Source organism: Heterodontus francisci, chromosome 12 (assembly GCF_036365525.1).
Source record: "Heterodontus francisci isolate sHetFra1 chromosome 12, sHetFra1.hap1, whole genome shotgun sequence".
NCBI lineage: Eukaryota > Metazoa > Chordata > Chondrichthyes > Heterodontiformes > Heterodontidae > Heterodontus > Heterodontus francisci.
The window spans coordinates 106,701,819-106,715,967 of NC_090382.1; the positions used below are offsets into that span (position 1 = coordinate 106,701,819).

A 14,149-nucleotide genomic window follows, 5' to 3' on the forward strand; every position below is an offset into this window, starting at 1 on the left:
CTCACCTTAAACCTATGTCCCCTAGTAACTGACTCTTCCACCCTGGGATAAAGCTTCTGACTATCCACTCTGTCCATGCCACTCATAACTTTGTAAACCTCCATCATGTCGCCCCTCCACCTCCATCGTTCCAGTGAAAACAATCCGAGTTTATCCAACCTCTCCTCATAGCTAATGCCCTCCAGACCAGGCAACATCCTGGTAAACCTCTTCTGCACCCTCTCCAAAGCCTCCACGTCCTTCTGGTAGTGTGGCGACCAGAATTGCACGCAATATTCTAAGTGTGGTCTAACTAAAGTTCTGTACAGCTGCAGCATGACTTGCCAATTTTTATACGCTATGCCCCAACTGATGAAGGGAAGCATGCCGTATGCCTTCTTGACTACCTTATCCACCTGCATTGCCACTTTCAGTGACCTGTGGACCTGTACGCCCAGATCTCTCTGCCTGTCAATACTCCTAAGGGTCCTGCCATTTACTGTATACCTCCCACCTGCATTAGATCTTCCAAAATGCATTACCTCACATTTGTCCGGATTAAACTCCATCTGCCATTTCTCCGCCCAAGTCTCCAACCGATCTATATCCTGCTGTATCCTCTGACAATCCTCATCACTATCCGCAACTCCACCAACCTTTGTGTCGTCCGCAAACTTACTAATCAGACCAGCTACATTTTCCTCCAAATCATTTATATATACTACAAACAGCAAAGGTCTCAGCACTGATCCCTGCGGAACACCACTAGTCACATCCCTCCATTCAGAAAAACACCCATCCACTGTTACCCTCTGTCTTCTATGACTGAGCCAGTTTTGTATCCATCTTGCCAGCTCACCTCTGATCCTGTGTGACTTCACCTTTTGTACCAGTCTGCCATGAGGGACCTTGTCAAAGGCTTTACTGAAGTCCATACAGATAACATCCACTGCCCTTCCTTCATCAATTATCTTTGTCACTTCCTCAAAAAACTCAATCAAAGTAGTGAGATACGACCTCCCCTTCACAAAACCATGCTGTCTCTCGCTAATAAGTTTGTTTGTTTCCAAATAGGAGTAAATCCTGTGCCGAAGAATCCTCTCTAATAATTTCCCTGCCACTGACGTAAGGCTCACCGGCCTATAATTTCCTGGATTATCCTTGCTACCCTTCTTAAACAAAGGAACAAAATTGGCTATTCTTCAGTCCTCTGGGACCTCACCTGCAGCCAATCAGGATGCAAAGATTTCTGTCAAAGTCCCAGCATTTTCTTCCATTGCCCCCCTAGTATTCCGGGGTAGATCCCATCAGGCCCTGGGGACTTATCTACCTTAATGCTTTGCAAGACACCCAACACCTCCTCCTTTTTGATAATGAGATGACTGAGACTATCTACACTCCCTTCCCTAGCCTCATCATCCACCAAGTCCTTCTCCTTGGTGAATACTGATGCAAAGTACTCATTTAGTACCTCACCCATTTCCTCTGGCTCCACACATAGATTCCCTTCTCTGTCCTTGAGCGGGCCAACCGTTTCCGTGGTTACCCTCTTGCTCTTTATATATGTATAAAAAGCCTTGGGATTATCCTTAATCCTGTTTGCCAATGACTTTCCATGACCCCTTTTAGCCCTCCTGACTCCTTGCTTAAGTTCCATTCTACTGTCTTTATATTCCTCAAGGGATTCGTCTGTTCCTAGCCTTCCAGCCCTTATGAATGCTTCCTTTTTCTTTTTGACTAGGCTCACAATATCCCGCGTTATCCAAGGTTCCCGAAACTTGCCAAACTTATCCTTCTTCCTCACAGGAACATGCTGGTCCTGGATTCTAATCAACTGACATTTGAAAGACTCCCACATGTCAGTTGTTGATTTACCCTCAAACAGCTGCCCCCAATCTAAATTCTTCAGTTCCTGCCTAATATTGTTATAATTAGCCTTCCCCCAATTTAGCATCTTCACCCGAGGACTACTCTTATCCTTATCCACAAGTACCTTAAAACTGATGGAATTATGGTCAATGTTCCGAAATGCTCCCCTACTGAAACTTCGACCACCTGGCCGGGCTCATTCCCCAATACCAGGTCCAGTATGGCCCCATCCCTAGTTGGACTATCTACATATTGTTTCAAGAAGCCCTCCTGGATGCTCCTTACAAATTCTGCCCCATCTAAGCCCCGAGCACTACGTGAGTCCCAGTCAATATAGGGGAAGTTAAAATCACCCACCACTACAACCCTGTTACCTTTACATCTTTCCAAAATCTGTCTACATATCTGCTCCTCTACCTCCCGCTTGCTGTTGGGAGGCCTGTAGTAAACCCCCACCATCGTGACTGCACCCTTCCTATTCCTGAGCTCCACCCATATTGCCTCGCTGCATGACCCCTCCGAGGTGTCCTCCCGCAGTACAGCTGTGATATTCTCCTTAACAAGTAATGCAACTCCCCCACCCCTTTTACATCCCCCTCTATCCTGCCTGAAGCTTCTAAATCCTGGAACATTTAGCTGCCAATCCTGTCCTTCCCTCAACCAAGTCTCTGTAATAGCAACAACATTATAGTTCCAAGTACTAATCCAAGCTCTAAGTTCATCTGCCTTACCTGTTATACATCTCGCATTGAAACAAATGCAGTTCAGACCATCAGTCCCGCTGTGCTCCGCAACATCTCCCTGCCTGCTCTTCCTCTTTGTCTTACTGGCCTTATTTACTAATTCCCCCTCATTTATTTCACTTGCTGTCCTACTGCTCTGGTTCCCACCCCCCTGTCACACTAGTTTAAACCCTCCCAAGTGACGCTAGCAAACCTCGCAGCCAGGATATTTGTGCCCCTCCAGTTTAGATGAAACCCATCCTTCTTGTACAGGTCCCATCTTTCTCCCCTGGTGAGAATAAATAAACATTTTACAGTTTTGCCTGGTTACTTTTTGGGATCAGGGAGCATTTGTACCAAACTTTCTCCAAAATATTAAGTGGGTGCTTGGAGTCCATGATTGGGTAGAGTGTACATGGGCAGTGAAAATAAAGGGACAATGGACCAATGGGCCTTTTCTCATGGAATCATAGAATCTCACAGCACTGAAGGAGGCCATTCGGTCCATCATGACTGTGTCAGCTCTTTGACAGAGTTTCTCAATTTATTCTCACTCTGCAGCTTTTGCCCCATTGCCCTGCAAATTTGTTCTCTTCAAGTACAAGTCTAACTTCCTTTTAAAAGTTATTATGGAATCAGAACTTACCACCCTTTCAGGTAGTGTGTTCCAAATCTTAACAAGCCTCCATGCGAGAAATATCTCCTCATCTCCCCTCTACTTCTTTTGCCAATTATTCTAGATCTACAACCTCTGCTTACAGACCCACTTGCCATAGGAAATAGTTTCTCCCTAATTGCTCTATCAATCCCTCATAATTTTGAATACCTCTGTAAGGTTTCCCCTTACCCTTCTGTGCTCGAAGATGAACAATCCCAGCTTCTCCGGTTTATCCACATAACTGAAGTTCCTCATCCTAGGAATCATCCTGATCAATCTCCTTTGCAATGTCTCTACCACCTTGACATCTTTCCTAAAGTGGGTGCCCAGCATTGGACACAATATTCTAGCTGTGGCCTAACCAGTGCCGTTTAGCTTGACTTCTTTGTTTGTATTCAATGCCCCTATTTACAAAGCCTAGTATTCCATATACTTTCTTAACCATATTATCACTTGCCCTGTCACCATGATATATCCTTTTCAAGGAGACAAACACTGTACTGATTAATGAGGATTTGGATCTCTGAGCAAGGGAAAGTTTATCTCCTGATGCAGGTGTGTGGAAATGGTAAGAACGGGATTTGGGCCTTAACTTTAGGAGGGTCCTGGGGACCCCCAACGTTGGGGCGAAAAGCGGGTCCCAAGCCTGCACTTGCCGACAGCGGGGCCGCCTCGGCAACTTTACCACAGGCCACCTCCTAATTGGCTGCCTGTGGGCTTGCCATCCAATTAAGGACGGTGGGCAGGCTCCTGATGCTGCTGACCCAATCAGAGAGTTGGCAGCTCTGAAGCCTCAGCAGTGCCTCTGGCAGAGGTGGTTGCTGCTGACGCGGGCAGGAGGCCTCGGGAACTCAGCCAGCTCAGTTAGAAAAAATTCGGAGGGCCGAAGGGAAACCCCTCGGTGGAGATCGTTGGAGCTGCTGGGGCTACCTTCCCTGTATGCAGGTCCTTCATTGGGCATATCAATCCTGCACCTCCCCACTCCCGAGCTGCCAAGTGAGGCCACCTCCATTTAGCTGGCGGGAGCCGGGGGAGGGTTGGGCGGGGGGGTCAACCTAACATTGTCAAGATAATAACAGCATTGTAAAATGGCCCCAATTGGGCCTTTAATTATGGTAATCGATTGTTCGCTTCCTTGGAGCAGGCAGCCTCTCCATATCTGCTCCCACTTCCAGTAAAATGCCCCATCAGGCAGCTGACCCAACATTGCTCCCCATGATTTTACTGACACCAACAACCCCCACCACCCCCCTGCAACCTCCCAGGGGCCAGTAAAATCCTGGCCTTGGTTTTTGATTCATTCTAGGCTCTGGTTCTACAGAGAAACGAGTGGTGGGGAGGTGGTTTCAGATACAAATGATTTTATAACTGGCAGGACAACTTGATGTAGATACACTATGGATACAGCAGAAAGCAACAGAAAGTTCTGGATAGGTTCGCCTTACCTGAGAAGTTGCGGGTAGCCAACATTGTAGTGAGAATCGCCCCCTGGAAATAAACGGAAAGATTAACTGTGAGAACAGGATGTTTGGACGGTGGCGCAGTTTGATGTTCTGTTCTAACTTCAAATGAAAAATGGACCCATAATGAGATCAGCATTAATGAAATCTAGTCAGGCTGCAGTGTACAACCTGCTCCAGCATATGCTTTGAGCCATGAGTTAGCGCTCGTTCTCCTGCTCGAATGGATTCTCCGGATTGCACCACCCTTCACATCACTCATTCTCCCTTTGTCTCATAGAACCTGTAAAACATTCTAAACTGCATTTGATGACATTTCATCACTCGATGATCATTAATTCCCAATGCACCCTCGCCTCCACTTTTCAATCTTGCTGGTATTACAAATGCTTCCATTTTTTTATTGTTAAATTTTGAGGATTTGTGTTTTAAAACTGAAAAGGAGCCCGTGGATGTGTTTTTTTACAAGGGTCACTGAGAGGTCTGGATTGTAAACAGCTACTGGAAGGCATCTGTTTTCAAATGATTACCCAGCAGGGGTTGTTTTTGACGTGGGGAAAGATGTTTACAAAGAAGTGACCGGTCAAAATTTTTAGGGGTCAGGAGGCTTGACTCTTGTGACATTGTTTTTGGTTTCATTTTGGACAGTGAGTTGGAATATGGACAATGGTTTGAAAAGACAGCTGGAGAAAACTTGCTAAGGGAACAAAGCCCCAGCTCAGTCTGTTCCAGCTCTTTGAAAAAGTCTCCCAGTTTTCTACTTTTTGAGATGCTGAGAAGCAGGTGTAAGAAACTGCCTGAAACCCCTACCTCTGCAATGTTTCCTGGAAAGCCTGCCCAAACTGATCTTCAAAGTCACAGGACAAGAACTGTTCTAGGAAGATCCCAGTGACAGCCGTCTACACATACTTGAGACGCCAAACAAAAAAGGAGATCTGACATCTTTTCATATCTTCTCTTTTTACTTCAAGAGTTAGCAAGTATTTTGGCCAATGTATTCTTTTTGTTTTTTTGTACTAGTGCTCTTAAAAGAGTAAATTTTTATTCTTTCACTTAACCGGTGTGTGTGTGTGTGTGTGTGTGTGTGTGTGTGTGTGTGTGTGTGTGTGTGTGTGTGTGTGTGTGTGTGTGTGAGTGAAAGGGGATTATGGTAAAAAGGGAACTTTAAGATTTCAATCTGTGTGTTAATGTTTTACTTCTTAGTGGTTAAGACTTGTTTTATAATAAACTGATAGTTTTGTTGTTTATGAAAGAGACTTGGTTGGTGTGTTTTATTCTGGGATAAAAGTTGAGTCTATGATTGACCGTATTGGTAAGTGTGACCTGTGAAGAAGTGGAACTAGAATAAACAGTGCACACCTTGTGCCTCAGTCGTAACACTAGCGATTTAAAAAAATGTATTAATTCTCAGGATGTGGGCGTTGCCCGCAAGGTCAACATTTGTTGCCCCTTGAGAAGGTGGTGGTAAGCCGCCTTCTTGAACCACTGCAGTCTATGTGGCAAAGGTGATCCTACAGTGCTGTTAGGTAATGCATTTCAGGATTTTGACCCAGCAATGATGTATATTTCCAAGTCAGGATGGTGTGTGACTGAGAGAACTTGCAGGTGGTGGTGATCCCACACAGTTGATGACTTTATCCTTCTAGGTGGTAGAGGTTGCAGTTTTGGAAGGTGCTGTCGAAGGAGCCTTGGCGAGTTGCTGCAGTGGATCCCGCAGATGGTTTACACTGTAGCCACTGTGCGTCGGTGGTGCGGGGAGTGAATGTTTAAGGTAGTGTATGGAGTGCCAATGGCCACTTCGTCCTGGATCCAGTCGGGCTTTGTGAGTGTTGTTGGACTTGCACTCATCCAGACAAGTGGAAAGTATAACATCACACTCTTGGCCTGCACTATGAACCTCAATGCTTCATCTGGACTCCTCAATTAAAACTAAACCCCATCATCTACATTGCAACAGTGGTTCAATGTTCACCTTGAAATGAGCTGCATAATGATAAATAAGCAAAGGTGAAATTCCTAATGGGTATATCGACTGTGCTAGATGATGCAATGTATAATTGCTTTCCATGGTAACTCGAAGTACAATAAACAAATATAACTCCATTATTTAAGAAAGATGAGCGAGAAACAAGGAAATGATAGACCTGTTAGTGTAACATCTGTTGGGGGGAAGTTATTGGAATCACTAATTAAGGACAGAGTGGCTGAACACTTAGAGAAATTTGAGCTGATTAGAGAGAGCCAACATGGATTTGTAAAGTGTAGGTCATGCTGAATGAACCTAATCAAATTTTTTGAGGAAGTAACTAAAGTAGGAAATTGGTTAGGTGGTAGAAGACAGAGTAAGGATAATGGGTATGCATTCAAATTGGAAGGAAGTCACTAATGATGTCCCATAAGGATCTTGTACTGGGGCCTCAGCTATTCACTATAGTTATTAATGACTTAGACAACACAATAGAGAGACACATATACAAGTTTTATAATGACACAAAGATTGGTGGCATAGTAAATAGTGTAGTCAGGAGCATAAAACTACAAAGAGGTATTGATGGATTAAGTGAGTAGGCAAAACTGTGGCAGATGGATTTCAATGCGGGTAAATATGAGGTTATCCATTTTGAACCAAAAAAGAATACTTAAATGGTGAAAAGCTAGGAACAGTGGCGGTCCAAAGAGATTTAGGAGGCCATGTACACAGAAAATTAAAATGTTGTGGTCAGGTTCAAAAATATAATCAAAAAGGCTCATGGAACATTAGCCTTTATAACTAGAGGGCTGGAATATAACGAGGAGGAAGTTCTGTTACAACTATACACAGCCCTGGCAAGATCACGCCTGGAGTAACTGTGTACAGTTCAGGGCACCACACCTTATCAAGGAGATATTGAACTTGGAAGGAGTGCAGCCCAGATTCACCAGAATGTTACCAGGGCTCCAAGCAATAGATTATGAGATGAGATTACATAAACTAGGCTTGTATTCGCTGGAATATAGAAGGTTAAGGGGTGATTTGATTTAGGATTTTAGACTTTTGAAAGGAATTGATAGGGTAGATGGAGAGAAACCTTTTTCTGCTGGGTATGGGGAGGTTTAGGATAAGGGGACATAACCTTAAAATCCGAGCTAGGGCTTTCAAGAGAGAAATTAGGAAACGCTTCACACAAACGGTGGTAGAAGTGTGGCACTCTGTCCCACAAAAAGCAGTAGTTGCTAATTTAATGAATAAATTTAAATCTGAAATCGATATATTTTTGCTGGTCAGGTGTATTAAGAGACAAGAGGCCAAGGTGGGTGGATGGAGTTCAGATATAGGTCAGCCATAATCTGACTGAATGGCGGAATCCGCTCAAGGGGCTGAATAGCCTCCTCCTGTTCCTATGTCCCCAGTGTTCCAAACTTTTCTGTGGGTTGCAGGTTCCTCAGGAACTGAGGAAATGACAGGTCAGGGGGTTTAAATAAAGATAAGCAAGGGGTAATTTTCATGTTCTGTGCAGAACAGACTCTCCACTTATTGTACAACATACGAACAGGGGAGGCCATTCATCCCCTTGGACCAGTCACAGGATCAGGAGGAGGCCATTCAGCCCCTTCAGCCTGTTCCGCCCATTCAATTAGATTATCTTTGATCGGTATCTCAACTCCATTTACCCACCTTTGCTCCATATTCTACTGATCTCAGTCTTGAAGATTTCAGTTGACCTTCCAGCATCCACAGATTTGGTGGGAGAGAGTTCCTGATTTCCACTACTCTTTGTGTGAGGAAGTGCTTCCTGACATCACCCTGAATGGCCTAGCTCGAATTTTAAGGTTATGCCCCCTTGTTCTGGACACCCCCCCACCAAAGGAAATGGTTCCTGTCTCTAGCCTATTGAAATCATTTGTCATTTTAATTACCTTGATTAGATCACCCATCAGCCTGCTAAACTCAAGAGAATATAAGGCAAGTTTATCCATCTTGAACTCATAATTTACCCTTTTACATGCTGCTGTAAATCTGGTGAATCTGCGCTGCACCCCCCACCCCCCCCCCCGCCAAGGCTCTGATACTTTTCCTGAGAATTTCAACCCCCATGAGATAAAGGTCAATATTCCATTCCTCTTTTCAGTCTTTTTTGGACACCTGCAGTAAATGTTAGCGAGTTGTGTACTTTTTTTTATTCTTTCATGGGATGTGGGCGTCACTGGCAAGGCCAGCATTTGTTGCCCATCCCTAATTGCCCTTGATCTGAGTGGCTTGCTAGGCCAATTCAGAGTCAACCACATTGTTGTGGGTCTGGAGTCACATGTAGGCCAGACCGGGTAAGGACGGCAGATTTCCTTCCCTAAAGGACATTAGTGAACCAGATGGGGTTTTTCTGACAATCAATGATAGTTTCATGGCACCATTACTGAGATGTTCAATTTCAGGTTTTTTTTATTAATTGAATTTAAATTCCACCAGCTGCCTTGGTGGGGATTTGAACCCGTGCCCCCAGGACACTAGCCTGGGCCTCTGCATTACTAGTCCAGTGACATTACCACGACACCACCATCTCCCCATGAACACCTGAATCTCTCTGCACTTCTTCATGCAATGGGCACTGAAAATCTGGAACTCTCTCCCCAAAAAGCTGGCGGTGGGGGGGGGGGTCAATTGAAATTTTCAAGACCCAAACCACTCAGCTTCCCCACAGCTCCCTGTCTCTCACCATAACAAAATATTCTGATTTGTCTTTCTCAGATCTAGTGTATAACCTCACACTTCTCCATACTGACCTCCATCTGCCCCTTCACTTAGCCTGTCAGTAGCTCCTTGCAATTTCCTTCTCTCATCTACACATATTTGCTGTATCTCCTCAGTGTCATCATCAAATTTGAATATATAACTTTCTTTTTCTTCATTCAAGTCATTTATATATATGGTGAAAATCTGAGGTCGCAGTACAGATCCTTGGGCAACACCACTTTTTTAAAAATTTATTCTCGAATATGAGCATTGCTGTTTAGGCCAGCATTTATTGCCCATCCCTAATTGCCCTTGAGAAGGTGGTGGTGAGCTGCCTTCTTGAACCGCTGCAGTCCATGTGGGGTAGGTACACCCACAGTGCTGTTAGGAAGGGAGTTCCAGGATTTTGACCCAGCGACAGTGAAGGAACGGCGATATAGTTCCAAGTCAGGATGGTGTGTGACTTAGTGAGGGGAACTTGCAGGTGGTGGTGTTCCCATGTATTTGCTGCCCTTGTCCTTCTAGGTGGCAGAGGTCGTGGGTTTGGAAGGTGCTGTCGAAGGAGCCTTGACACATCCTATCAATGAGTGAATGCTCTTTATTCCAACTCTTTGTCTCCTAACGTCCCAACCGATTTCCAACCCATGTCGCTAGGTTACACATGAACTCTAATTTTTGCTAAAAAATCTAGTGTGGAACCTTCTCCTTCTGAAAGTCCTTACAGACAACATCCAGAAACACTCCCCGTCCTCCCCAAAGAATCCAACTACAGGAATCAGACATGACCTACCCTTCACAAAAAAATTCTCTTTGATCAACAGATATCTGTCAAAATATTCATTCACTCTGTCTCTGATGACAGATTCCATAAACTTCCTCACAACTCATGTCACCTCCAAAAAGTGATTTTCTAAGTAACCTCACACTTGTAGGTAAAAGCAGAATGGAAGTCTTCCCCAACTGTCGGTTTGAATTCTAGTTACATCGAGTGTACTGCACAAAACAGGCCATTCGACCCAAGAGATCCATGCTCCACCCGAGCCTCCTCCCATCTCTCTTCATCTTGATCTGTTAACATAACCATCTATTCCTTTCCCCTTCATATGTTAATCTAGGTTCCCCTTAAATGCGTCTGTGCTGTTCGCCTCAACTACTTGTGGTAGCGAATTCCACGTTCTCATTATTTTCTGAGGGACAAATGTTCTGCTGATTTCCCTATTGGATTTATTAGTGACTATCTTATATTTATGACCTCTAGTTTTTCTCTCCCCCACAACTGAAAACATTTTCTCTGTGTCTACGATATCAAACGGTTTTCATAATCTTAAGACCTCTATCAGGTGACCCTTCAGCCTTCCCTTTTCTAGAGAAAAGAGCCCCAGCATGTTCAATCTTTTCTGATTGGTATAACCTCTCAGTTCTGGTATAATCGTTCTTGCATCTTTTCCAGTGCCTCCATATCCTTTTTACAGTATGGAGACCAGAGCTGTGTACAGTACACCAAGTGTGGCCTAACCTCGGTTCAAGTTCAATGGAACTTCTCCGCTTTACACTTGCACCCACCAGAAATGAAACACAATGCTACAGGAGCTCTGGGCTGTCAGACACTCAGTTCATTCAATTCAGGAGATTGGATAATAAGATATACATACCTTCAGCTTCCTTCTTGCATTGAATTTCTTCAAACAGTCAACTGTCTCTTGCCTGTGCATACAAGAGGCCACTGTAGCACGATGCTGAGGGAAAAAAAAGGAGAGATTATTTTAACAGTGCATCAATACAAAGCTTTCTGAAATGGAAGAATGATCTGCTCTATAGATGCCTGATGATCCTAGCATCATTTCTGAACCAAGGCGAATACTAAACTCTAGGTGTCAACTGTGGCACAGTGGGCAGCACTCTCGCATCACAGTCAGAGGGTGGGTGCAAGTCCAACTCCAGAGACTTAAACACAAAACTCTAGGCTGATGCACCCAGGGGAGTGCTGCATTGTCAGAGGTGCTGTCCTTTGGATGTAAGAGATCTTATGCCATTACTTTGAGGAAGAACAGAGCAGTTCTCCCCAGCATCCTGGCTGATACTTATCCTTCAACCGACACCACTAAAAAAACAGATGAGCTGGTCATTTATCACATTACTGTCTGTGGGATCTTGCTGTGCATAAATAAGCTGCTACCTTTCCTACTTTACAACAGTAACTCCACTTCAAAAAGTACCCCATTGGCTGCAAATTTCAAAATTTGCAGATGACACAAAATGTGGAAGTATTGTGAACTGTGAGGAGGATAGGGATAGATTTTAAGAGGACATAGACAGGCAGGTGGAATGGGCAGACAATTGGCAGATGAAATTTAATGCAGCAAAGTGTGAAGTGATACATTTTGGTAGGAAGAATGAGGAGAGGCAATGTAAAACAAGGGATACAATCTAAAGGGGTGCAGGAGCAGAGAGGCCTGGAGGTATATGTGTACAGATCATTGAAGGTGGCAGGGCAGGTTGAGAAAATCGTTAAAAAAGCATATGGAATCCTGAGCTTTATAAACAGTGGCATAGAGTACAAAAGAAAGGAAGTTATAAAACACTAGTACACTCAACTGAAGTATTGTGTCCAATTCTGGGCATTGGACTTTATGAAGGATGTGAAGGTATTAGAGAGGGTGCAGACAAGATTACGAGAGTGGTTCCAGGGACGAGGGACTTCAGTTACGTAGATAGATTGGAGAAGCTCGGGCTGTTCTCCTTACAGAAGATTGAGAGGAGATTTGATAAAGGTGCTTAAAATCATGAGGGGTCTGGACAGAGTAGATAGGGAGAAAATGTGCCCACTGGTGGAAGTGTTAAGAACTAGACGACACCGATTTATGGTGAAAGGCAAAAGAAACAACAGCGACATGAGGAAAACCTTTTTTACCCAGCGAGTGGTTAGGATCTGCAATGCACTGCCTGAGAGTGCACTGGAGGCAGATTCAATCGAGGCCTTCAAAAGAGAATTGGATAATTATCTGGAGAGAAAGAAAATTGCAGGGCTATGGGTAAAGACCAGGGAGGTGGGACTAGCTGAGTTGCTCTTGCAGAGAGCCAGCATGAGCACGATGGGCCGAATAGCCTCCTTCTGTGCTGTAGCCATTCTATGATTCTACAATTGCTTTGAGACATCCTGAGGTTGTGAAAGATGCTATAGAAATGCAAGCTCTTTCTGGGTAGTCTCTCCCCACACATCTATGATAATCCTGGCATTTCCACGGCAACACAGAGGTACCAAAAGTCATGGATTTTCAGCCCTTTTGCGCCCAAGAGCTAAACATTTCCAGAGAAATCTGACCTCAGCATCTCTTCCTTATTTAAGGCCATTCAATTGGCCAGTCCCTGTGATCTGAAACTGCCTTTTGGTTCACACAGAATCAGCCCTGTCAGGGAAAGGGATTGAAAAACAGCTGCACGCTACAGAAAACGCCAGATTTTAATTACCATTGAAATCTACTCCTATTATATTCCAGACAAGGCCTGCCAGGATTATTAATACTTGACCACTTGAGTGTAAAAGGGAACAGTCTGCCAAGTACAAGCTGAATTAATTACACAACTTGCATTTATACAGTGCCTTCAGCAGAGGAAAATGCCCCAAGGTGCTTCACAGAAGAGATTATTCAATAAAATTTAAAACTGAACCGTATATGGAGATGTTAGGGCAGATAACAAAAAGCTCAGCCAAAGAGTTAGGTTTTAAGGAGCATCTTAAAGGAGGTGTTGAAGATCGAGAGGACGTGATGTTTAGGGAGGGAATTTCAGAGCTTAGGGCCCAGGCAGCTGAAGGCTCAGCCGCCAATGGTGGAGAGATTAAAATGGGGCACGTGGAAGAGGCCAGAATTGGAGGAGCGCAGCGATCTCGAAGGGTTCTGGGTTTGGAGGAGAATACAGAATTCGGGAGGAGGCTAGGCCATGGAAGGGTTTGAAAACAAGGATGACAATTTTAAAACGGAGGTATTGCCGGACCGGGAGCCTGTGTAGGACAGTGAGCTCAGTGGGTGTTGGGTGAATGGGACTTACTGTGAGTTAGGGTGCTAACAGCACTGTACCGAATGTAATTTGGTAAAATGACATCAAGATAACCTTGTGTAAGATTGCTAACTTTTAGCGGCTGTCGAATGCAGTAGAAGAAATGGACAGATGGATGGCAGATACAATTTAATGCAACTAAGCGTGATGCACTTTGGCAGGAACTTCACGGAGACTCTGTATAATCTAAATGCTCCTATTTTGAGGGAGGTAAGAACAGATGGACCCAGGGCTGCAGATTCACAAATTTGTAACACTGGCAGGGCAAGTTGATAAAATGGTTAAAAAAAAATAGGATACTCGGCTTTGTAAATTGGGACATTGAATATAAGAAGCAAGGAAGTCATGCTAAAATTTACAAACCATTGGTCATGCCCTAGCCGGAGTATTGTGTTCAATTCTGGGCACCACACTTTAGGAAGAATGTCGAGTCCTTAGGGAGGATGCAGAGGAGATTTACCAGGATGATACCAGGGATGAGGGAAGTCAATTATGAGGAGAGAGTGGAAAAGCTGGGGCTGTTTCCTTTGAAGCAAATTCATTTAAGGGGGAGGACATAAAAACAGAGGATCGAGAGGAGATTTAGTAGAGGTGTTCAGAATTATGAGGGGTTTTGATAGAACGAGTAGGAAGAAACAGTTTTATCTAGCAAGTGGGTCGGTAACCCAAGTTACAGATTTAAAATAATTGGCAAAAG

General features: G+C 44.2%; 1 protein-coding gene across 1 annotated transcript in view; it reads right to left on the reverse strand.

Annotated features, from left to right (window-relative positions):
* Window positions 1–14,149, reverse strand: part of LOC137376052 (calcium/calmodulin-dependent protein kinase type II subunit alpha) — a 292,806-nt gene that overhangs the window by 30,608 nt on the left and 248,049 nt on the right. The window contains exons 11-12 of the mRNA XM_068044036.1: window positions 11,049–11,132; window positions 4,674–4,716 (exon numbers count right to left, since the gene is read on the reverse strand). Of these exons, the coding sequence (XP_067900137.1) occupies window positions 4,674–4,716; window positions 11,049–11,132 (127 nt within the window). The remainder of the gene's footprint in view (window positions 1–4,673; window positions 4,717–11,048; window positions 11,133–14,149) is intronic.